Source organism: Mobula birostris, chromosome 5 (genome assembly GCF_030028105.1).
Source record: "Mobula birostris isolate sMobBir1 chromosome 5, sMobBir1.hap1, whole genome shotgun sequence".
Lineage (NCBI taxonomy): Eukaryota > Metazoa > Chordata > Chondrichthyes > Myliobatiformes > Myliobatidae > Mobula > Mobula birostris.
The window spans coordinates 120,420,036-120,443,201 of NC_092374.1; the positions used below are offsets into that span (position 1 = coordinate 120,420,036).

A 23,166-nucleotide genomic window follows, 5' to 3' on the forward strand; every position below is an offset into this window, starting at 1 on the left:
TTTCCCTAGTTCTGCTGCATCCTTTGCTGCAGTCTCCAATGATATTGCAATGGCCAATGCCCATTCTAAGGTTAGATATCTTTCTGACAGTAGCCTCTTGGGTGCTTTGACTATGCATGCTACATACAAGCTTGTTCCTTTATGCAACATAAAGTCCATTTCTAAACTCACAGTACTGGGAAAGTGTGCAATATGTTTTCATCCTTTGACTGGTTCCTTATCTCTCAACTGTTACCAGTTGTTTAGGGCTCAAGTGATTGTGTAAAATTGTAACAATTTTATCAAATGTCATGTTTGCTGGCTTTTCAGGGGTTAATAGGTTACATAACAAACTGTACATCCTTGGACCCATTAAGATGCATGATGACTTTCTTTTGTTCCCCCAACATGGTTCAGTTCCACCCTCTCAATATAGAATTCCTAGCCTTCATTAGCACTATTGAATTCATTAACTTTCCCGACTAAAGCCATCGTCATGTTATTTTCACTTTAACTTTGCTAGCTGTGTCTTTCACTGTATACTAGAACATAGAAATCTACAGCCCATTACAGGCCCTTTGGCCCACAGTGTTTTGCCGACCATGTAACCTACCCTAGGAACATGTCGAGAATTTCCCTAGCACATGCCCTCTATTTTTCTATGCTCCATGTACCAATCGAAGAGGCTCTTAAAAGACCCTATTGTATCTACTTCCACCACTACCCCTAGCAGTGCATTTCACGCACCATCACTCTCTGTGTAGAAAAACTTATTCTGGACATTCCCTTGGTACCTATTTCCAAGCATCTTAAAACCCTCATGTTAGCCATTTCAGCCCTAGGAAAAACTCTCTGGCTATCCACACGATCAATGCCCCTCATCGTCTTGTACACCTCTATCAGGTCACCTTTCATCCTCTGTTGCTCCAAGGAGAAAATGCCAATTTCACTCAACCTATTCTCATAAGGTACGCCCTCCAATCCAGGCAACATCCTTGTAAATCTCCTCTGCACTCTCTATAATATCCACTATGCACTGTTCCTTGCACGTTCCTTTGTTAGTGTCCCTGTTTCCTCTCATTTTTCTGTCCCTTAACTTTTGGTGCAGTTGGTGATATTTGCTGACATTCAGGTTCATACTCATTGCCAATTTGTTGCGTCTGTGCACAACTACATATCAATTAAATAAAAGCACACATGCGGGAAATGGCTTTAACTGATGTATTTGCATTGTAGTGAGAGAGAGACAGAGGAAGAGCAATGTGCATGTGTAGATAATGGATCAATACATAGTACTAAGGGGAGTCATTGCTCGAGAAGAAATGGATCCCTGCATTACAAAATTCCTCATCACCTCTGTTCTAAAGGGATGTTCTTTTATTCTGAGGCAGTATTCTCTGATCTTAGATTCTCCCACTACTCTCCACAACTACTCTATTGGACTTTATAATAATCCGTATGTAACACTCAGCGCTATCACTTCACGTTCGTCGAGGGGGAAGCCACCGTCGGCTCGACAAACTGTGTCTCACGTTTGTGGAGATGCTGTGTAATGCACTCCGGTACAACCCACAATGCAAAATATCAGTCAGTACACAATGTACGATTAAAAGATTGCACTTTATAAATCTTACTGTGACTATGTGATTAGTAGGGAAACAAATAGAGAAGAGTAAAGGTGCCACACTTATCAGAGTTAATTAGTTTGTGCACAGTTGTTGGAGCTCAAGAAACAGAGTTGTGTCTCCACTATTCGATCTCCTCCGAACTCCTCGACCCTTGGACTGGGACCAACCAGAGGGCATCCCGCAAGTCCTTCCTCTTCGCCTCTCCTCGCCGAATTTCCCCGCTCTCACTCAGATTCCCACATATACAAGTAGAATAACATGACTTCCATTGGTTATCTCTAATTATAACCCAAACATTTCAGCTACAAAGGACATTACCTCATGAGTTAACATTACAACGAAGCCATTTCATTATAACACTATCGAGAAGCCATTTTATTATTAACAGTTAACAGTTAACATTACAGTTAATATTACGGAGAACCCTACAGGTAGGTTTTAATGAGATCTCCCTTCATCCTTCTAAACTCAAGTGAGAACAGGCCCAGGACCATCAAATGCTGCTCATGTGTTAATCCTTTCATCCCTAGGATCATTGTTGTAAATCTCCTCAGGACCCTCTCAAATGCCAGCAAATCCTTCTATGGATATGGGGCCCAAAACTACTCAAAATACTACAAATGTCGTCTGAGCAACACCTCATAAAGCCTCATCATTACATCCTTGTTTTTGTGTTCTAGTCCTCTCAAAATGAATGCTAACATTGCATTTGCCTTCCTTACTACCAACACAACCTGCAGGTTAACCTTTAGTGAATCCTGCACTAGGAATCCCTTTACACATTCAATTTCAGAATTCACGTGTAGGGTACTGTAATTGGGAGAAATGTAAATAATTCACAACTACCAACATTGAGTTAGGGCTTTGCTTTTAGAGGCTGGTCTGACGTGATGACACTTTTACATAAAATGTTTTTTCGCGCACTTTTGAGGTGTAAGTTTTGGAGTTCAATAAAATGTGTTACAGGTGTCATTAAACATAAAATGCCTCACTTCATTTTATTTGCAGAAACCTACACACTATCTATTTAGAAAATAACGTTCAGCATTATTACTTCTATACAAAAGTGCATGGCCAGGCACGTCCCTACTCTGAGTTCCATCTGCCTCTTCTATGCCCATTCTCCCAACCAGTTTAAGTCCTCCAGTATCACTGTTTGAATTTCACCAACTCCTTTTCCATGCCTCTGTAGTTAAACTTACTCAACTCTAATACTGATACAGCCAGTTATAGCTTGCATCTCTCAATCTGCAATGTTATTTCTGTCATATTGTGATCACTGCTTCCTCAGGACTTAATCTCCCTAATCAAACCTGGCTCAGAGTACAATACAAAGTCTTGAATTGCTTTTTTGCCTAAAGTGCTTAAACAAAAGCCACCTCATATGCATTCTACAAACTCCTTCCCTTAGGATCTAGTGCAACCTTGTTTTCCCAGTCTACCTGCATACTGAATTCCTCCTGACAATTGAAAAATAGCCTTTCTTACATTTGATTTCTATCTCCTGTTGTAATTTATACCCCACACCCTGGCCACTATTTGGAGGCCTATACATAGCTGCCATCAAGGTCTTTATACCCTTGCAGTTCTTTAACTCTGCCCACAAGGATTGTACATCTTCTGATCCTATGTCCTAAGGATTTGATTTATTTTTTTTTATCAACCGAGCCATCATACCACCACTGCCCACCTGCTTGTCTTTGCATTAGGATGTGCATACTTGGATGTTTAGGCCCCAGCTGTGATTTTCTTTCAGCTATGATGTACCTGCTAATTTTTTAATTGTGCTATAAATTCATCTACCATGTTTTGTAAAAAAAAATGTGCAGTCAAATATACCATCTTCCATCCTGTAGCCACCAGCCTTCTTCTCAAATGTATCTCTATGTTACCTAAAGTTAAATTAGTGTCATTTTATAAACATTTAGTTTTATCTTTATTTATTTTGGAGACTTAATTAACCTCTCCTGCAATCTCCTTTTATGTTATCAGTATTTTTCCAGCCTGTTCCCCCCATGCCCTCCCCATCCCACTATTTAGATTAAAGCCCGATCTACAGCCCAAGTTATATGATTTGCCAGAACACTGGTTCTACTTGTTTCAGGTGGAGCCTGCTGCTTTGGAACAGCGCTCCCAATTCCCAGTACTGGTTCCAATGTCACACTTCTCCCAGACCAATCACTGAGACACATGTTCAACTGTTTAATCCTTTTGACATTGTGCCACTTTGCAATTGGTTCAGGTTCCAATCCAGAGATTGTAACCTTTTTGGTGCTGCTTTTTTAATTTAATGCCTAGCTGCTCATATTCCTTCAGCAGAACCTTTTGTCATATCTATGATTTTGCCACCGACGTGGATCACAACCTTTGGATCTTTCCACTCTTGCTCCAAAAGCCTCTGCAAATCAGATGAGAAGTCCTGAACCCTGTCACCAGGCAGCAGGCAACACAGCCTTCAGGACTCTCGATCTTTGTGACAGATAATCCTGTCTATTCCCATGACTAGACTATTCCCAATTACAACTATGTCTCTTCTCTCCCCCCACCCTAAATTATTTTCTGATCCACAGTGCTTCAGTTAGGATACTCGTCCTTCCAATGGCACCCACCCTTGCTCACGCAGGGAGTGAGAATCTCAGAACTGTTTGTAAGCTCATCCCGCTGTAACTCTCACAATCACATCCTCTTGTGCTTGACCAAGACCAAATTAGAAGCAGATAATCTAATGGGTGTGACTGCCTCTCCACCTCCGCGTCCAGGTAACTCTACCCAACTCTGATATGTTGTGGATATGGCCCAGTCCATCTCAGGTAAAGCCCTCCCCACCCTTGAGCACATCTACATGGAGCCCTGTCACAGAAGAGCAGCATCCATCATCAAGCACCCCGACTACCCAGGCCGTGCTGCTGCAATCAGGAAGAAGGTACAGGAGCCCCTGAACAGACACCACCAGGGTTCAGGAACAGTTATTAACACTAAGCCAGAGGATAACTTCATTTGCGCCATCTGCGAACTGTTATCACAACCGATGGACTCACTTTCAAGGACTCATCTCGTTCTTGATAATTACTGCTTATTTTTTTCCTTTGTATTTGCACAGTTGGTTTGTCTTTTGTACATGGAGTTGTTTGCCCAATTGTCTGGGTGAGTCTTACATTTAAGATGAGGCCACCCTCAGGGTGGAGGAGCCTGAGTAGCCTCCAACCTAATGGCATGAATATTGATTTCTCCTGGTAAACAAATTCTCTCTCCTCCCCCTTCCATTTCCAACTCTGACCTTTTTACCTCTTTTCACCTGCCCTTTACTTCCCCTGGGTCCCCACCTCCTTCTCTTTCCCCAATTACCCACTCTCCTCTCTTATCAGGTTCCTTCTTTTCCAACTGTTGACCTTTCCCGCCCACCTGGCTTCAGCTATCATCTTCCAGCTCGGCTTTTTCCCCTCCCCACACCTCATTTTTTTCTGGCATCTTCCCCTTTCTCAGTCCGGAAGAAGGATCTCAACCGGAAATGTCGGCTATCATTTTATTTCCATAGATGCTGCCTGACCTGCCAAGTTCCTCCAGCATTTTTTGTGTGTTGCTTTTCATTGATTTTGTGGTGTTTCTTGGAATTACTTTGTATGCCCGTAAGAAAGGTTACGTATGGAGTCATATATGTACTTTGATGATAAATTCACTTTGAACTTTGTAGTGTTTGAAGCTCTGATCCCAGGTCATCAGCTTTCAGCCTGAGTCCTGCAACTATCGTTCAATAGTGATTCGATTTTCTCCTGTTGGAAGTGCTCATTCCCTTTCACTTTTGTGATACAAATACTGCTTCCTGCTCAACTGTCCATACCTGAATGTTATCTGGTTCTTGCTGTGTGCATATATGGGTTGCTTTATTTGCTGAAAGTTCTAAATGAATTGAACATGGTTCAAATGGTTTTATTTATTATGAGAGAACCTATACAGTATTCAACCTGAAATATTTGTCTTCACAGACATCCCCAAAAAAACAGAACCCCAAAAAACTGAATGACAGAAAAACACTAGAACCCCAAATCTTGCTCTCCCCCTCCCTCATGCAAGCAGCAGCAAGCATCAACACAACCTCCCTCCCTGCCTTTCCCACTTCAGGAAAAAGATCCAGTGCCCACCACTCAGTAACTGCAAAGCACTGAAAGAGAGGCCATGATCTCCAGTCTACTAAAACTATTGTTCACCTGACAGTTTGATGTATGTCTGTCTGTCTTTCCTCTCTCTCTCCCCTCTCTCTCCCCCTCTCTCTCCCCACCTCTCTCTCCCCCCTCCCCCTCTCCCCTCCTCTCCCCCCTCTCTTTCCCCCCTCTCTCCCCCCCTCTCCTCACTCATATACACGTGCAACAGGGAGATATCACCCATTTTCGCAGCAAAAGGGAAGACTGACAGAAGCTGTTACGATATTACAGTCTACCGGGTCACTTCTTATTCAGAGATTCTCTGACTCAAGACTCGGCAACAAACTCTCCTTCCACCATGAGAAAGAGGGAAAGAGAGTTTGCGACCGTTTGAGCACAGAGACCTCTGTCCACACATCCGTTGCAGTGAAATCCTGTTGTTCTCATCTCCTGCGATGTCTCAAATGGCAACATTGGCGTGGAATTGAGTGTCCCAAGGCCGGACTCTGGAAGCACTATCTTCCGAGCCGTGCCTGGAGAATGTCGGAAAATGGTCGGCCGATGAGCTCCAGGAACGGAACTCCTCCGCCTTTTTAAAAAAAACACAGATGAGTGTCACTTGCAGATCAGGACCTCGATAGAACCCCAGCCATCCTGAAAAGGAAAAGAAGAGACATTAAAGAGAAGAATTTAAGCTGTTTCTGCAGTTGAACTCGAAGAGGCAGCCACTTGGCACCAGTTTAACTCTGACCCTGCTGATAGCTGAGCCAGCAATAGAAGATAGGTCATTGACAAAACAGATAAAGGTGACTGTGTTAAGGACATTGCCCTGAAGAACTTGTGAAGTGAAGTTCGAGTACTGGGATGTTTGATCTTCAATAATCTCATCCAATTTCCTTTGTGTGAGGTAGGTCTCCAACTACTGGAGTACTTCATATTCGTTGACCAGATTTAGCAGGTTGCCTTGATGCTGTACTTGGTCAAGTGCTGTCTTGATGCCAATGGCAGCCACTTTCATCTCCCTTCTGGAATTCAGCTCTTTGGTCCACACTTGGACAAAGGCTATGATGGGGTTTAGAACTTAGGAGCCCTGGTGAAACCCAGGTTGGGCGTTAGCGAGGTGATTAAATACCACTTCATAGCACTGATGATAATGGCTTTCATCACTGCATAGATCAGGGGCTCTCAACCCTTTCTTATGCTGTAGAGCCTTACAATTAACTGAGTTGTCCATGGAGCCCAGGTAGGGAACCATTGATGTAGATCAGGGTTCCCCAACCTTTTTTGCACTGCAGACCGGTTTCATATTGACAATATTCTTGCGGACTGGCTGACCGGTGGGGGGGGGGGGGGGGGGGGTTGCCAATGGACAAGAGTAGCAGTCAAATATGCTGGGTTTACCCCGAGAAAGACTACAATGACCATGAAGCCTTGCGCGGGCACCAGTGCGCATGTGTGTACGATTTTTTTCCACAAATCGTTTTTGGCGATTCTTTTCGGGGGGCGGGGTGTTAATCACAACCGGAATACAGTTGATAATTAGCTAATACACATCAATTTCATTTCTAAAAGGGTTTATCTAACAAATTTAATATTAAGCACACAGCGCATGTTTTCCTCGCATGAATATAGTGATAAGTCAATTATCAGGGGAGGACAGGGGAGCTTGAAGTAAATGTTGAACGAACTTCCAGTAGAAGTGGTAGAGGCAGGTTCGATATTATCATTTAAAGAAAAATTGCATAGGTATATGGACAGGAAAGGAATGGAGAGTTATGGGCTGAGGCAGGTCGGTGGGACTAGGTTAGAGTAGCATTCAGCACGGACTAGAAGGGCAGAGATGGCCTGTTTCCGTGCTGTAATTGTTATATAGTTATATAAGTCAATAGCATCATAACGTTTTAACTATCGTTTGGATATTAAACACGCAGCACATATTTTCCCGTATGAACATATAAAATCATTGCAACACACCAATATCGCTGAAACAGTGGGAGTCCTGGGATTGTTTCCCTGCAACAAGACGGTCCTATCGAAGGGTGACGAGAGACAGCGATACTCGAACGGGGTTCCTTATGTCCAGTCTATTCTGCAATTTAGTTTTCGTTGCATTCATTGCAGAGATACGTTAGAAATGGAAGCAACGTTTTCAGTTCTTTCGTGGCTATCTCAGGATATTTAGCCTTGACTTTGATCCAGAATGCCGGCAGAGATGTTATGTCAAACATACTTTTCAGCACGCCGTCATTTGTAAGCTCGAGGAGTTGATCTTCTTCCCGCGCTGAAATGGATGACGCGCGGGTAATGACCTCACATGCGTAATGGCTCAACAGTGGGCGTGACAGGGAATGAGGAAAGGTGCAGCTGACTCTTATCGCCAAATCTTATCGTTTCCTTGTGGCCCGGTAGCGCATGCTCTGCGGCCCAGTGGTTGGGGACTGCTGGTGTAGATGATTGAGCAATCAGTATTTGAATTGTATTGGTTTTACTGATATTAATAAAACTGAATACGCTCTTGCTATAATATAGGGTATTTAATGTAATCCACTAGGAATAACTTCCTTTTGTCCACAAATACCCCAGCATTTGAATTCTCATACAATCCGTACCTCCGTAGTGTTCTGCACTTGACTGAAGACTGAAACATACTGGTTTCCAGGGGTCTAGATAAAAACTATTAATCTGACAAAAAATAAACATCTTAGAAATAAACTACTGCGCAAATTAGATTTTGCACCAATCTTGGGTCCCAACAAAGGGGATACCTCATGCTCCGTGCAAGTCTTGAGGTTGGCTATCATGTACATTAACTTTAATAAATAGTTAAAGATGATATGTCAGACTGAAAGCTATTTTGAAGCAGCAATAATAAATCAAACAAATCAGTTTGGCTTGCAGCCTTACAGTTGGTCCTTAAATTGTTTATTCTCTGTTTCTGGCAAGACAATGGGACTAAGATTTTAAAATTACCCCATCATTAAGTGATCCCTGCAAGAGTGAGAGCAGTGGTGGGACTAAGGAGGACTTGGGCCTCATTGCCCCTCTCTCTAGCATCCAGAACATTTTCAAAGAGCGATGCCTCAAAAAGGCAGCATCCATCATTAAGGATCCCCATCATCTAGGGCATGTCCTCTTATCATTGCTACCATCAGAGAGGAGGTACAGGAGCCTAAACCCACACACTCAATGATTCAGGAATAGCTTCTTCTCTTCTGCCATCAGATTTCTGAATGGACATTGATCCATTCCTCTTCAGTTTTTTTCTCTCCTTTTGTGCTGCTTATTTATTTTTTTAAATATATATGTACCTCCTTACTGTAATTTAGACTTTTTGTTATTATGTACATATTGCAATGTACTGCTGCTGTGTAGCAACAAATTTCACAACATATGCCAGTGATATTAAACCTGGTTCTGATATTTTTTTAACTCCATCCTGATCAATTATACAAAAAAAAAATCCCCCATTATAGTTTGTTTTAAGGCCCAACGACCAGTTAAGTTTTAAATAATAATTATGGAGGAAAATGGAGACTCTTCTATTTCGCCTCAAAAGAAATTATACTTTCCTTCAGATGTATTTGTTTCCTTAGATGGCCAACTAAACTGCTTATTTCACTTATAAAATAGTTTTATTTAAATGATGAGTGAACGCTGTATGTGATAATCTTTTTGTTTTGTTTTACAGTTGTCTTTCTACAAACCGTCATCAAATAGACATAAGATTCTCATGGAAGCGAGGGCATTTCCTTCTGATCATGTAAGAACCACATTTACAGCACTAGAATTCATCAAGTCCTTGCATAGGTTACTCAGTGATTTATTTGTGGACACTTAGTTGGTGAAATATTTACTTCCTGGCTCTTTGCCAATATTTCAACAAGCTTTTTTACAAGCTCACCCAGCATGCATCTTATTACCAAAACCATTTTTGAAAAGAGTATGCTATATGATTGATGTAAGAGTTCAGTAAGAGACCGTGGAAGTAGCTGAAAATTGGCCATATTGATTTTTATGTAGTAGAAGTTAAAGTCTGCAAATCATTAATTATAACCTTTGTTCCTTTAAAGTATGCAGTGGAGTCTCAAATCTGTCTTCAAGGTCGCGATCCAAAGGAAAGCATGCTTTTGCTGTCTCCTGCAGAGGTTTGTATCATACAGATAAGATAATAAACCGGTTGCCATTGCACAGTACATTATTAGGCTTGAATAACACACAATGCAGGTTCTTTTTGAAAAATACTGTTTAATTATTTATAGTCATTTATTATTGGAGTCATACAGCACAGGATCCAACCCTTTAACCCACATTCCTGCCTGTTGAACTTAATTACTTTAATTCCATTTACCTCTATTAAGTCCTTATCTTTATTTACCTAGATCATTCAAATACTTCGCTCAATGCTCTTAAATGTCAAGAGAGTATCTGCCTCCACTACCTCTTCAGGCAGCACATTTCAGCCTCCATTCATCCTCTGTGGAAATTAAGTTCCCCCTCAGATCTCCTCTAAACCTTGTATCTCTCACGTTAAACTTATGCCCTATAGTCTTAAAGAACCCACCGTAAGGAAAGGATTTTGCTATCTACCCTAACTATCCTCCTCATAATATAATCTGCCTCTCTCAGGGTCCCCCTTTATTCTCCTGTACTCCAAAAAAATAAACCTAGCTTATCCAGTCTCTCCTGACAACGGAATTGCTGGAAGGTAGCATGGTAGTGTAGTGGTTAGCACAATGATTTACAGTACAGGCGACAGGAATTCATTTCCTGCCACTGCTGTAAAAAGTTTGTAGCTTCTCCTCGTGATGGTGTGGGTTTCCTCCAGGAGCTTCGGTTTCCTCACAGTCCAAAGACGTACTGGTTGGATTAAGCTAGGATTTAGTCGGGGGATTGCTGGGCAGTGTGGCTCGAAGGGCTGGAAGGGCCAGTTCCACAATGTATCAATCAATCACTCAATCAATAAATAAAGTCGGGACTAAATTTTGTGAACACTATTTCCAACTGTTTGAAGTTCCAGAATATTAAATCTAATTGAACACTGCAGTTATTTTGTGTGGAATGAAATTTAACCTTATTGCTGTTGTTGTATTTTCACGAGAATAAATGATGACCTCTGGGTTTTTTAAGCATGGCTGGCAGCTCATTTAATAGTACTCAAACTGCATTATTTAACAAACTCAGAAGAGAGCAGAAATATACTGTGACCTCAGTAGTGAGCACACAGTGACCTTGCTTGACAAGCAGTGAGGAGTGCCACAGCTTCCAAAGATTTGTTATGGCTCCTAGCACTTCCCTGTACAGTCCACATACTTTGCCAAAGCCCAGGAAAAATTTGTCCCTCGGGATTTTATGTAACTATTAATTTGCAATGTCCCAATAGCAATGCCATTGAGAGGATGTAGTGTAAAAACATATTCAATTACCAGAATACTGGAACACAGTGCAGTAGTTTGGTCCAGGAATTTGTGGTCAACTGCAAGTGATCTGCACTGGGTTGTGACACTAGGTAAACAGCACATTGTTACCTAGAGTAGTGCCTTTGATAGGAACCATAGAAACAGAATTGTGCAACACAGAAACAGACAATTTTAGCCCTTCTTGGCTATGCCGACCGCAATGCCTATCTACACTGTACAGATGAATGGGATTAGTGTATTTTATCTAATCCTATTTGTATTTGTCCTGTATCTCTCTTTGCCTTCCCTATCTGAGGACCTCTCCAAAATGCTTTTTAAACATTGTTATTTTATATCCCTCAATTACCTTCTCTAGCAACATATTCCGGATAACCACCACCCTGGCTCTACTGCTGCCTCAAGACAATAAATTTCACATCATGTAAGTCAGCGATAATAAACTTGATTCTGATTTCTGTGAAAAGTCTACTCCTCAAATATCCTTTGAATTTCTTCTCTCTCATGTTAAACCCTCTTGTCCTAGACTACCCTTCACTGTAGACTATGTGTCCTCTCCATGCCCCTCATAATTAGATTAGATTAAATTATGAGAACACTCAGTCCTCTTTTATTGTCATTTAGAAATGCATACAAGCCTTAAGAAATGATACAATGTTCCTCCGGAGTGATATCACAGAAAACAGGACAAACTAAAGACTAACACTGACAGAACCACATAATTATAACATATAGTTACAGCAGTGCAAAACAATATCATAATTTGATGAAGAGCAGACCATAGGCACGGTAAAAAAAAAGTCTCAATGTCCCGAGTCGATCGACTCCCGAGTCTCCGGTAGCAGACGGCAAAAGGGAGAAACTCCCTGCCATAAACCTCCAAGGCACCAACAACTGCTGATGCCTTGGAAGCAGCCGACCACAGCCGACACTGAGTCTGTCTGTCTGAAAACTTCGAGCCTCTGAACAGCCCCTCCAATACAGCTTCCTGAGTGCCATCCTCTGCCGAGCACCTTTGACCTAGCCCTGGTCATCGGAACAAGCAAAGCCGAGGATTTGGGGCCTTCTGCTCCGGAGATTCCGGTTACCACACAGTAGCAGCGGCAGCGAAGCGGGCATTTCAGAAGTTTTCCAGATGTTCCTCTGTATTCTCACGTTCGTCTCCATCAAATCAGAATTGTGCACGGTCCCCTACTTGATAGGTTATAGATATCATTCACCGGAGAGGCCGCGCGCGCTGCGTCACGCCACCATCTTCTCCTCCTCATAATTATCTAAACCTTGTTTAGGTCATCCCTCAGCGTCATGGATCGGTGAATAAATCCATTGAGAATAAGCTCAGTCTATCCAGTCTCACCATGCAACAACAGCCCCACACATCAAAGTTGCTGGTGAACGCAGCAGGCCAGGCAGCATCTCTAGGAAGAGGTACAGTCGACGTTTCGGGCCGAGACCCTTCGTCCCGAAAGGTCAACTGTACCTCTTCCTAGAGATGCTGCCTGGGCTGCTGCGTTCACCAGCAACTTTGATGTGTGTTGTTTGAATTTCCAGCATCTGCAGAATTCCTCGTGTTTATGCAACAACAGCCCTTCCATTTGAGGCAAAACATCCTGATGAATCTCACATACACCCTCCCTATTACTATCACAGCCTTCCTGTAATGTGATCGGATAGAACTACACAAGATAGAACTACACAAGGTACTCATTGCTACAATATTGTTGGCATTACCAAGATGTCGTTGGAGGTTAGGCAGAACCTCAGTTAGGCTCAGTATCCTGCGGTGTAGAACTTTCAAGTGAGGTAGAAAGGATGCCAAAGAGTTCATGGCATTTCAATCTCAATCAAAGAATGTATCATATCAGTACAAGATTTGAGGCTCAAAGTACATTTATTATCAAAGTATGTATGCAGTATACACCCCTGAGGTTCGTCTTCTTCACAGACAGCCACAAAACAAAGAGAACCAACAAAGCCCCTTCCCCCCACGTGCAAACAAAATTGCACAATTGGCAGCAAAAAAGAGAGAAAAGCGCAGAATTTTTTTTTAAATCAAGGAGAGTTCAGACATACTCAGTTCAATGTAGTGTTCATTATCTGCACGCCGCACCAATTCAAAGTTGACCAAAACTGGAACAAAAAAGAAGCCAGAACGTGAACTACAGAGTCCAATCCACAAACTGCGTCAATTAAACCTTGCCCAAAAACTCTGGCACCATCCCGCAAAAGCATCCAAGGAAGAGAGACCATTTCAACGCAGGGATCTTCATTCAGGAACAGCGAGGAAGAAGGTGAACCTCACATGCAGACACGTTCCTCTGGCAGCAGTGAGTGAGAGACTGATAGACAGCACTGAACACCCACTCACTTTCCACATTCGCCTCAATGAACATAGAACATAGAACATAGAATAGTACAGCACAGTACAGGCCCTTCGGCCCACAATGTTGTGCCGACCCTCAAACCCTGCCTCCCATATAAGCCCCCACCTTAGATTCCTCCATATACCTGTCTAGTAGTCTCTTAAACTTCACTAGTGTATCTGCCTCCACCACTGACTCAGGCAGTGCATTCCACGCACCAACCACTCTCTGAGTAAAAAACCTTCCTCTAATATCCCCCTTGAACTTCCCACCCCTTACCTTAAAGCCATGTCCTCTTGTATTGAGCAGTGGTGCCCTGGGGAAGAGGTGCTGGCTATCCACTCTATCTATTCCTCTTATTATCTTGTACACCTCTATCATGTCTCCTCTCATCCTCCTCTCCAAAGAGTAAAGCCCTAGCTCCCTTAATCTCTGATCATAATGCATACTTTCTAAACCAGGCAGCATCCCGGTAAATCTCCTCTGTACCCTTTCCAATGCTTCTACATCCTTCCTATAGTGAGGTGACCAGAACAGGACACAATACTCCAAGTGTGGCCTAACCAGAGTTTTATAGAGCTGCATCATTACATCACGACTCTTAAACTCTATCCCTCGACTTATGAAAGCTAACACCCCATAAGCTTTCTTAACCACTCTATCTACCTGTGAGGCAACTTTCAGGGATCTGTGGACATGTACTCCTAGATCCCCCTGCTCCTCCACACTACCAAGTATCCTGCCATTTACTTTGTACTCTGCCTTGGAGTTTGTCCTTCCAAAGTGTACCACCTCACACTTCTCCGGGTTGAACTCCATCTGCCACTTCTCAGCCCACTTCTGCATCCTATCAATGTCTCTCTGCAATCTTTGCCAATCCTCTACACTATCTACACCACCACCAACCTTTGTGTCGTCTGCAAACTTGCCAACCCACCCTTCTACCCCCACATCCAGGTCGTTAATTAAAATCACGAAAAGTAGAGGTCCCAGAACAGATCCTTGTGGGACACCACTAGTCACAATCCTCCAATCTGAATGCACTCCCTCCACCACCACCCTCTGCCTTCTGCAGGCAAGCCAATTCTGAATCCACCTGGCCAAACTTCCCTGGATCCCATGCCTTCTAACTTTCTGAATAAGCCTACCATGTGGAACCTTGTCAAATGCCTTACTAAAATCCATACAGATCACATCCACTGCACTACCCTCATCTATATGCCTGGTCACCTCCTCAAAGAACTCTATCAGGCTTGTTAGACACGATCTGCCCTTCACAAAGCCATGCTGACTGTCCCTGATCAGACCATGATTCTCTAAATGCCTATAGATCCTATCTCTAAGAATCTTTTCCAACAGCTTTCCCACCACAGACATAAGGCTCACTGGTCTATAGTTACCCGGACTACCCCTACTACTTTTTTTGAACAAGGGACCAACATTCGCCTCCCTCCAATCCTCCGGTACCATTCCTGTGGACAATGAGGACATAAAGATCCTAGCCAGAGGCTCAGCAATCTCTTCTCTCGCCTCGTGGAGCAGCCGGGGGAATATTCTGTCAGGCCCCCGGGACTTATCTGTCCTAATGTATTTTAACAACTCCAACACCTCCTCTCCCTTAATATCAACATGCTCCAGAACATCAACCTCACCCATATTGTCCTCACCATCATCAAGTTCCCTCTCATTGGTGAATACCGAAGAGAAGTATTCATTGAGGACCTCGCTCACTTCCACAGCCTCCAGGCACATCTTCCCACCTTTATCTCTAATCGGTCCTACCTTCATTCCTGTCATCCTTTTTTTCTTCACGTAATTGAAGAATGCCTTGGGGTTTTCCTTTACCCTACTCGCCAAGGCCTTCTCATGCCCCCTTCTTGCTCTTCTCAGCCCCTTCTTAAGCTCCTTTCTTGCTTCCCTATATTCCTCAGTAGACCCATCTGATCCTTGCTTCCTAAACCTCATGTATGCTGCCTTCTTCCTCCTGACTAGATTTTCCACCTCACTTGTCACCCATGGTTCCTTCACCCTACCATTCTTTATCTTCCTCACCGGGACAAATTTATCCCTAACATCCTGCAAGAGATCTCTAAACATCGACCACATGTCCATAGTACATTTCCCTGCAAAAACATCATCCCAATTCACACCCACAAGTTCTAGCCTTATAGCCTCATAATTTTCCTTTCCCCAATTAAAAATTTTCCTGTCCTCTTTGGTTCTATCCTTTTCCATGATAATTATAAAGGCCAGGGAGCGGTGGTCACTGTCCCCCAGATGCTCACCCACTGAGAGATTTGTGACCTGACCCGGTTCATTACCTAGTACTAGATCTAGTATGGCATTCCCCCTGGTCGGCCTGTCCACATACTGTGACAGGAATCCATCCTGGACACACTTAACAAACTCTGCCCCATCTAAACCCTTGGAACTAATCAGGTGCCAATCAATATTAGGGAAGTTAAAGTCACCCATGATAACAACCCTGTTATTTTTGCACCTTTCCAAAATCTGTTTCCCAATCTGCTCCTCTGTATCTCTGCTGCTACCAGGGGGCCTATAGAATACCCCCAGTAGAGTAACTGCTCCCTTCCTATTCCTGGCTTCTACCCATATTGACTCAAAAGAGGATCCTGCTTCATTACCCACCCTTTCTGTAGCTGTAATAGTATCCCTGACCAGTAATGCCACCCCTCCTCCCCTTTTTCCTCCCTCTCTATCCCTTTTAAAGCACTGAAATCCAGGAATATTGAGAATCCATTCCTGCCCTGGTGCCAGCCAAGTCTCTGTAATGCCCACTACATCACAATTCCATGTATGTACCCAAGCTCTCAGTTCATCACCTTTGTTCCTGATGCTTCTTGCATCAGTCTTCTTCAGTGCTTTAATTGGTGAGATCAGTGAGAAATGGAGTTGATCATGGACTCACACCTGATCTCCAGGCTTCTTGACCGTGAGGCTGCACACTTCGCTCGAAGTTTTCCAGAACACTCTCAGAGACAGCAAAGTGCCAGATTGCTCAATCACCACCAAGTTGTAGATCACTGGCTCCAGCGGTGGCAGAACCTCATTTGAAAGAGGAAGATGATGTGAGAGAAGTAGTTTTGTGAACTGCCTGGAGGAGGTCGCCCTTGGTTGCATTGTTTGCTGGCACCATCTTCTTCTGGAAGAGAGAGAATATTTTAGAAGGCTCATCAAACGAGGCCATTTGGTTAGAGATTTGGAACAAAAAGGGTGGTATCACTTTGCTGGGTGCATTCCAGTTTATGTAACAGTAAACAAAAGATGGTGGAGCAGACGGAGGAGAACTGTCATAAAAATAGTTTTCTCATTTTGGGTTTCAGTTTCCCAAGTAGTTATTGAGATTGCTTTGGTATAAAAGACTCGGGGGGGGGGGGGTGTGGGCAGTGATCTATGAGACGTGTCCAAGAAAGTTTTTGAAACAATATACAGATAAACCAATGTGAGAGGAGCATTACAATGCTCCGTCTAGGGGAAATATAGCTGGTAAGATTGATGGAGTGTCAGTGAAGGAACATTTCGGAGGTAGTTACCATAATTTCATCTATTTAAAGCTCACTAGAGAAATTATAGGAATAGGCCAGAAATAAAGGCAGTCAGTGTAGGGAAGCAACACATACACAAAATACTGAAGCATCTGTGAGAAATGGATAAACAGTTCAGAATCAGAATCAGTTTTGTTATCACCGACATGTGACGTGAAATTTGTTAACTTGGCAGCAGCAGTTCAATGCAATACATAAACTAGCAGGGAGAGAGAGAAAAAAACGTAATAAATAAACAAGTAAATCAATTACATATATTGAATAGATTATTTTAAAATATGCAGAAACAGAAATACTGTATACTTTAAAAAAGTGAAGTAGTGTCCAAAGCTTCAAAGTCCATTTAGGAATCGGATGGCAGAGGGGAAGAAGCTGTTCCTGAATGGCTGAGTGTGTGCCTTCAGGCTTCTGTATCTCCTACCTCAGCGGTGCCCAACCACCAGGCCGCGGACCGGTACTGGGCCGCAAAGCATGTGCTACTGGGCCGCGAGAAAATGATATGATTTGGCGATATAAGTCAGCTGCACCTTTCCTCATTCCCTGTCACGCCCACTGTTGAACTTGAACACACGCGAGGTCATTAGGCACACGTCATTCATGACAGTGCGGGAAGAAGATCAACTCCTTGAGCTTGCAAATGACGACGGGCTGAAAAGTATGTTTGACATAACATCTCTGCCGGCATTTCAGATCAAAGTCAAGGCTAAATATCCTGAGATAGCCACGAGAGCACTGAAAACGTTGCTTCCATTTCCAACATATCTCTGCGAAGCGGGCTTTTCTGCAATGAATGCAACGAAAACTAAATTGCGGAATAGACTGGACATAAGGAACCCCCTTGGAGTATCACTGTCTCCCATCACCCCTCGATAGGACTGTCTTGTTGCAGGGAAACAAGCCCAGGGCTCCCACTGATTCAGCGATATTGGTGTGTTGCAATGATTTTATATGTTCGTACGGGGAACATATGTGCTGTGTTTAATATCCAAACGTTACTTAAAATGTTATGATGCTAAGTGACTTATGATTGACTTATCACTATATTCATGCGCTGTGTTACATAAAATCTAAAATAACACTAACATATAGTAAAAACAGGAATGATATGATAAATACACAGCCTATATAAAGTAGAAATAATCTATGCACAGTGTAGTTTCACTGAACAGGATCGCCAAAAATGATTTGTAGAAAAAAGCTGGCATGCACACGCATGCGCACATAGGTGCCCGCGCAAGGCTTCATGGGCATGGTAGTCTTTCTCAGGGTAAACACAATGTATTTGACTGCTACTGTTGTCCGTTGGCAACACCCCCCCCCCCCCCACCCCGCCCCAGTTCGGCCAGTCTGCAAGAATATTGTCAATAATAAACCGGTCAGCGGTGCAAAAAAGGTTGGGGTCCACTGTCCTGCCTGATGGTAACAGTGAGAAAAGGGCATGCCCTGTGTGCTGGAGGTCCTTAATAATGGACGCTGTCTTTCTGAGACACCGCTCCCTAAAGAAGTCCTGGGTACTTTGTAGGCTAGTACCCAAGATGGAGCTGCAGGACCTTCTGCAGCTTCTTTCGCTCCTGTGCAGTAGCCCCTCCATACCAGATAGTGATGCAGCCTGTCAGAATGCTCTCAACGGTACAACTATAGAAGTTTTTGAGTGTATTTGTTGACATGCCAAATCACTTCAAACTCCTAATAAAGTATAGCCGCTGTCTTGCCTTCTTTATGACTACATCAATGTGTTGGAACCAGGTTAGATCCTCAGAGATCTTGACACCCAGGAACTTGAAGCTGCTCACTCTCTCCACTTCTGATCCCTCTATGAGGATTGGTATGTGTTCCTTCATCTTACCCTTCCTGAAGTCTACAGTCAACTCTTTCGTCTTACTGATGCTGTGGCATCATTCCACTAGTTGGCACATCTGAGGCTACGTCCACGCTATGCCAGATAATTTTGAAAACAAAGCTTTTTCTCTTCGTTTTGATTCTCCGTCCACACTGAAACGGCGTTTTCTTCCGCCGAAAATGGAGCTTTTCTAAAACACTCTCCACAGTGTGTAAATTTGAAAATGATTGTTCGGCGTTGCAGTGTGGACAGGGTAAACGGAGGTACCTGAAAACGCTGTCATGACAACACCACAACAACAATGCCTTTTCTACTTCTGCTTGGTAATGCGCAAGCACTGCCAGACGGCTGTTATAACGCGCAGTCGGCGTGAACGGTGTGAGAGTTAAATTGTAAAGTGAGCTTTTTTGACTAGATCACCTAAATTGATTTGATTGAGTCTATCTTTAAAAATATTAATGTCAGAAATACTGTGCAGGTCTGGTGGCAGAAGTTTCCACTCTGCTGTTGATCTTGGGTAGAGGATGGCTTCATGTGTGTGTTCTTTACTTTATTGTCTACGTTAATAGTTTGTTTGGAGTTAAACATCTCCACATTCTCCACTGCTCTGCTGACTTTGTAGTCGTTTGTAACTCGCAGAAACAGCTGGATTTCATTGTCTGTCTAAACGGAGAAGTCTGGTCTGATTTTTCAGCGGAGGGTTTCTTTGTATTCCTTGAAGACATTGTTGAAAACTTTCTTTCTCTGTTCTTGTTGGTACTCTAGTTTTTGACCAATGGAAATAGCACAACGTTGCCGCGGAAACGTAAATATTATACCGTTTCCTTTTTGCTTGTTTTCTGTAGATGTGTCTGCGCATGCCCAGTAGGAGTAGATTCGCCCAAATATCCGTTTTAGTGTGGACAGAGATATTTTGAAAAACGCGTAGTGTGGACACATGTCGATTTTACTCGAAACCGGCGTTTTCAAAATTATCCGGTCTAGTGTGGATGTAGCCTTACTCCTGTACGCCCTCTCGTCACCACCTGAGATTCTACCAACAATGGTTGCATCGTCAGCAAGTTTATAGCTGGTACTTGAGCTATGCCTAGCCACACAGTCATGTGTATATAGAGAGTAGAGCAGTGGGCTAAGCACACACCCCTGAGGTGCACCAGTGTTGATCATCAGTGAAGAGGATATGCTATCACCAATCTGCACAGACTGTGGTCTTCTGGTTAGGAAGTCGAGGATCCAATTACAGAGGGAGGTACAGTGGCCCAGGTTCTGCAACTTTTCATTCAGGATTGTGGGAATGATATTATTAAATGCTGATCTATAGTCAATGAACAGCATCCTGACGTAGGTGTTTGTGTTGTCCAGGTGGTCTAAAGCCGTGTGAAGACCCATGGAGATTGCATTTGCTGTTGACCTATTGTGACGATAGGCAAATTGCAATGGGTCCAGATCCTTGCTGAGGCAGGAGTTCAGTCTGGTCATAACCAGCCTCTCAAAGCATTTCATCACTGTTGATATGAGTGCTACTGGGCGATAGTCGTTAAGGCAACCCACAATATTCTTCTTTGGCACCGGTATAATTGTTGCCTTTTTGAAGCAAGTGGGAATTTCTGCCCATATCAGTGAGAGGTTGAAAATGTCCTTGAATACTCCTGCTAATTGGTTGGCACAGGTTTTCAGAGCCTTACAAGCTACTTCATCGGGACCTTCCGCCTTGCGAGGGTTCACCCTCTTTAAAGACAGCCTAACATCGGCCTCTGAGACGGAGACCACAAGGTCATCAGGTGCAGCAGGGATCTTCACAGCTGTAGTTGTGTTCTCCCTTTCAAAGCGTGCATAGAAGGTGTTGAGTTCACCTGGTAATGAAGCATTGCTGCCATTCATACTATTGGGTTTTGCTTTATAGGAAGTAATGTCTTGCAGTCCCTGCCAGAGCTGCTGTGCAGCTGACAACACCTCCAACCTCATTCAAAATTGTCCCTTCGCCCTTGAAATAGCCCTCCACAAATCATACATCTTGGGTTGAGACACTTCATCAGGACTGGAAAATGTCACAGTAAGAATGTGGGGGAGGGGATGATGTAATATGCTGGAAGGTGATAGTGGAAAAGATGAAGAGCTGGAGAAGAAGGAATCAGATAGGAAAGAGTGGTCAGTGGGAGAAAGGGAAGGAGGAGGGGCCCCGGGGGAGATGATAGCCAGATGTAGAGAAGAGCTAAAAGGGAGACCGGAGTGGGAAATTGGGGAAGGGGGAAGATAATCAGACATTGGAAAAATCAATATTCATGCCATCAGGTTGGAGGTTACCCAGACAGGATTTGAGATGTTGCTCCTTCAACCTGAGAGTCTCCTTATCGTGACAGCCATGAGCTGACATGTTGGAATGAGAATGGGGATTGGAATTAAAAAAGGCTGGCCACCAGGAAATTCTGCTTTTTGTGGGTAGAGTGAAGGTGCGCAGCAAAGCTGTTCATGTCTCACCAGTGCAGAGGAGTCCACATTGGGACCACCAGTTATAGTAGATGACCCCAGCAGATTTGAGGGTGAAGTGCTGCCTAACCTGGGAGGATTGTTTCATAGTCATAGTCATAGTCATACTTTATTGATCCCGAGGGAAATTAGTTTTCGTTAGAGATGCACCATAAATAATTAAATAGTAATATGTAAGTTATGCCAGTAAATTATGAAATAAATCCAGGACCAGTCTATTGGCTCAGGGTATATGACCCACCAAGGGAGGAGTTGTAAAGTTTGATGGCCACAGCCAGGAATAACTTCCTATGATGCTCAGTGTTGCATCTCGGTGGAATGAGTCTCTGGCTGAATGTTTCCTGTGCCCAACCAGTACATTATGTAGTGATTGGGAGACATTGTCCAAGATGGCATGCAACTTGGACAGCATCCTCGTTTCAGACACCACCGTCAGAGAGTCCAGTTCCATCCCCACAACATCACTGGCCTTATGAATGAATTTGTTGATTCTGCTGGTGTCTGCTACCCTCAGCCTGCTGCCCCAGCACACAACAGCAAACGTGATAGCACTGGGCACCACAAACTCATAGAACATCCTCAGCATCGTCCGGCAGATGTTAAAGGACCTCAGTCTCCTCAGGAAATAGAGATGGCTCTGACCCTTCTTGTAGACAGCCTCAGTGTTCTTTGACCAGTCCAGTTTATTGTCAATTCATATCCCCAGGTATTTGTAATCCTCCACCATGTCCACACTGACCCCCTGGATGGAGATGAGAGAGGAGGTGAATGGACAATTATAGCACTTCCGCTTGCAGGGATAAGTGGTAGGAGGGAGATTATCATGGAGGGATGAATGCAGAAGGGAATCCTGGAGGAAAGTGGAGAATGGGGGTTGGAGAGGTAAAGATGTGTTTGGTGACAGGGTCTCGTTGAAGCCGGTGGAAGGTGCGAAGAATGATATGTTAAATTAGATTAAGCAGAGATAGGTAACAAGGTTTTGCCAAGCGAAGATCTTTAGAAGATGTAAGAAAGTGTATCGTTGAGTGTCGTTCAGTAGTCACAGTTTATATGGACATCCTTATGAATTTCAATGAGATCCAAAGGGAGAGTGCTTGGCAGAAGCAGACAGGGGTTATGGGAGATGTCTTTGTAATTGGATGCCTGCTACTAGTAGTATGCCACAGGGATCACTGATGAGACCCTGCAGTTTGTAACATACGTGAGTCCTTCTGGGTGTGGATATAGGAAACATGATCAAAATTTCACAGATGACATGAAGATTGGTGGAGTCGTTGACAGAGGGGTTAGCAGTCTTCGTCTAATAGAGTGATGATGATGCGTTGGTAAAATGGGCTGAGAAATGACAAGTGGTACTTAATCCTGATAAATATGGGATGATGAATTTTGGGGGTTCTATTGAGGCTGGGTCATACACCATAAGTGGTAAGTTCCTAGGGAGTGTTGAGGAACAGGTAGTAACCTTGGCATACAAGTCCGATGATCCTAGAAGACAGCAGTGCAGGAAAGAAAGCTTGTGAGATATTAGACTGTAAGACCAAAAGACATAGGAGCATAATTAGGCCATTCAGCCCATTAATTCTATCATGGATGATTTACTATCCCTCTCAAACCTATTCTCCTGTCTTTTCCCTGCAACAGTTGAGGCTGTGACTAACAAGAACTTATCAGCAGCCCCTTTACATTTATTCAATAACTTGGCTTCTGCAGCCATCTGTGACAATGAATTCCACGGATTCAGAACTCTCTG

General features: G+C 43.4%; 1 protein-coding gene across 1 annotated transcript in view; it reads left to right on the forward strand.

Annotated features, from left to right (window-relative positions):
• The window catches only part of kynu (kynureninase), a 278,857-nt gene that overhangs the window by 149,696 nt on the left and 105,995 nt on the right, over positions 1 to 23,166 (forward strand). The window contains exons 6-7 of the mRNA XM_072257274.1: positions 9,435 to 9,506; positions 9,817 to 9,891. Of these exons, the coding sequence (XP_072113375.1) occupies positions 9,435 to 9,506; positions 9,817 to 9,891 (147 nt within the window). The remainder of the gene's footprint in view (positions 1 to 9,434; positions 9,507 to 9,816; positions 9,892 to 23,166) is intronic.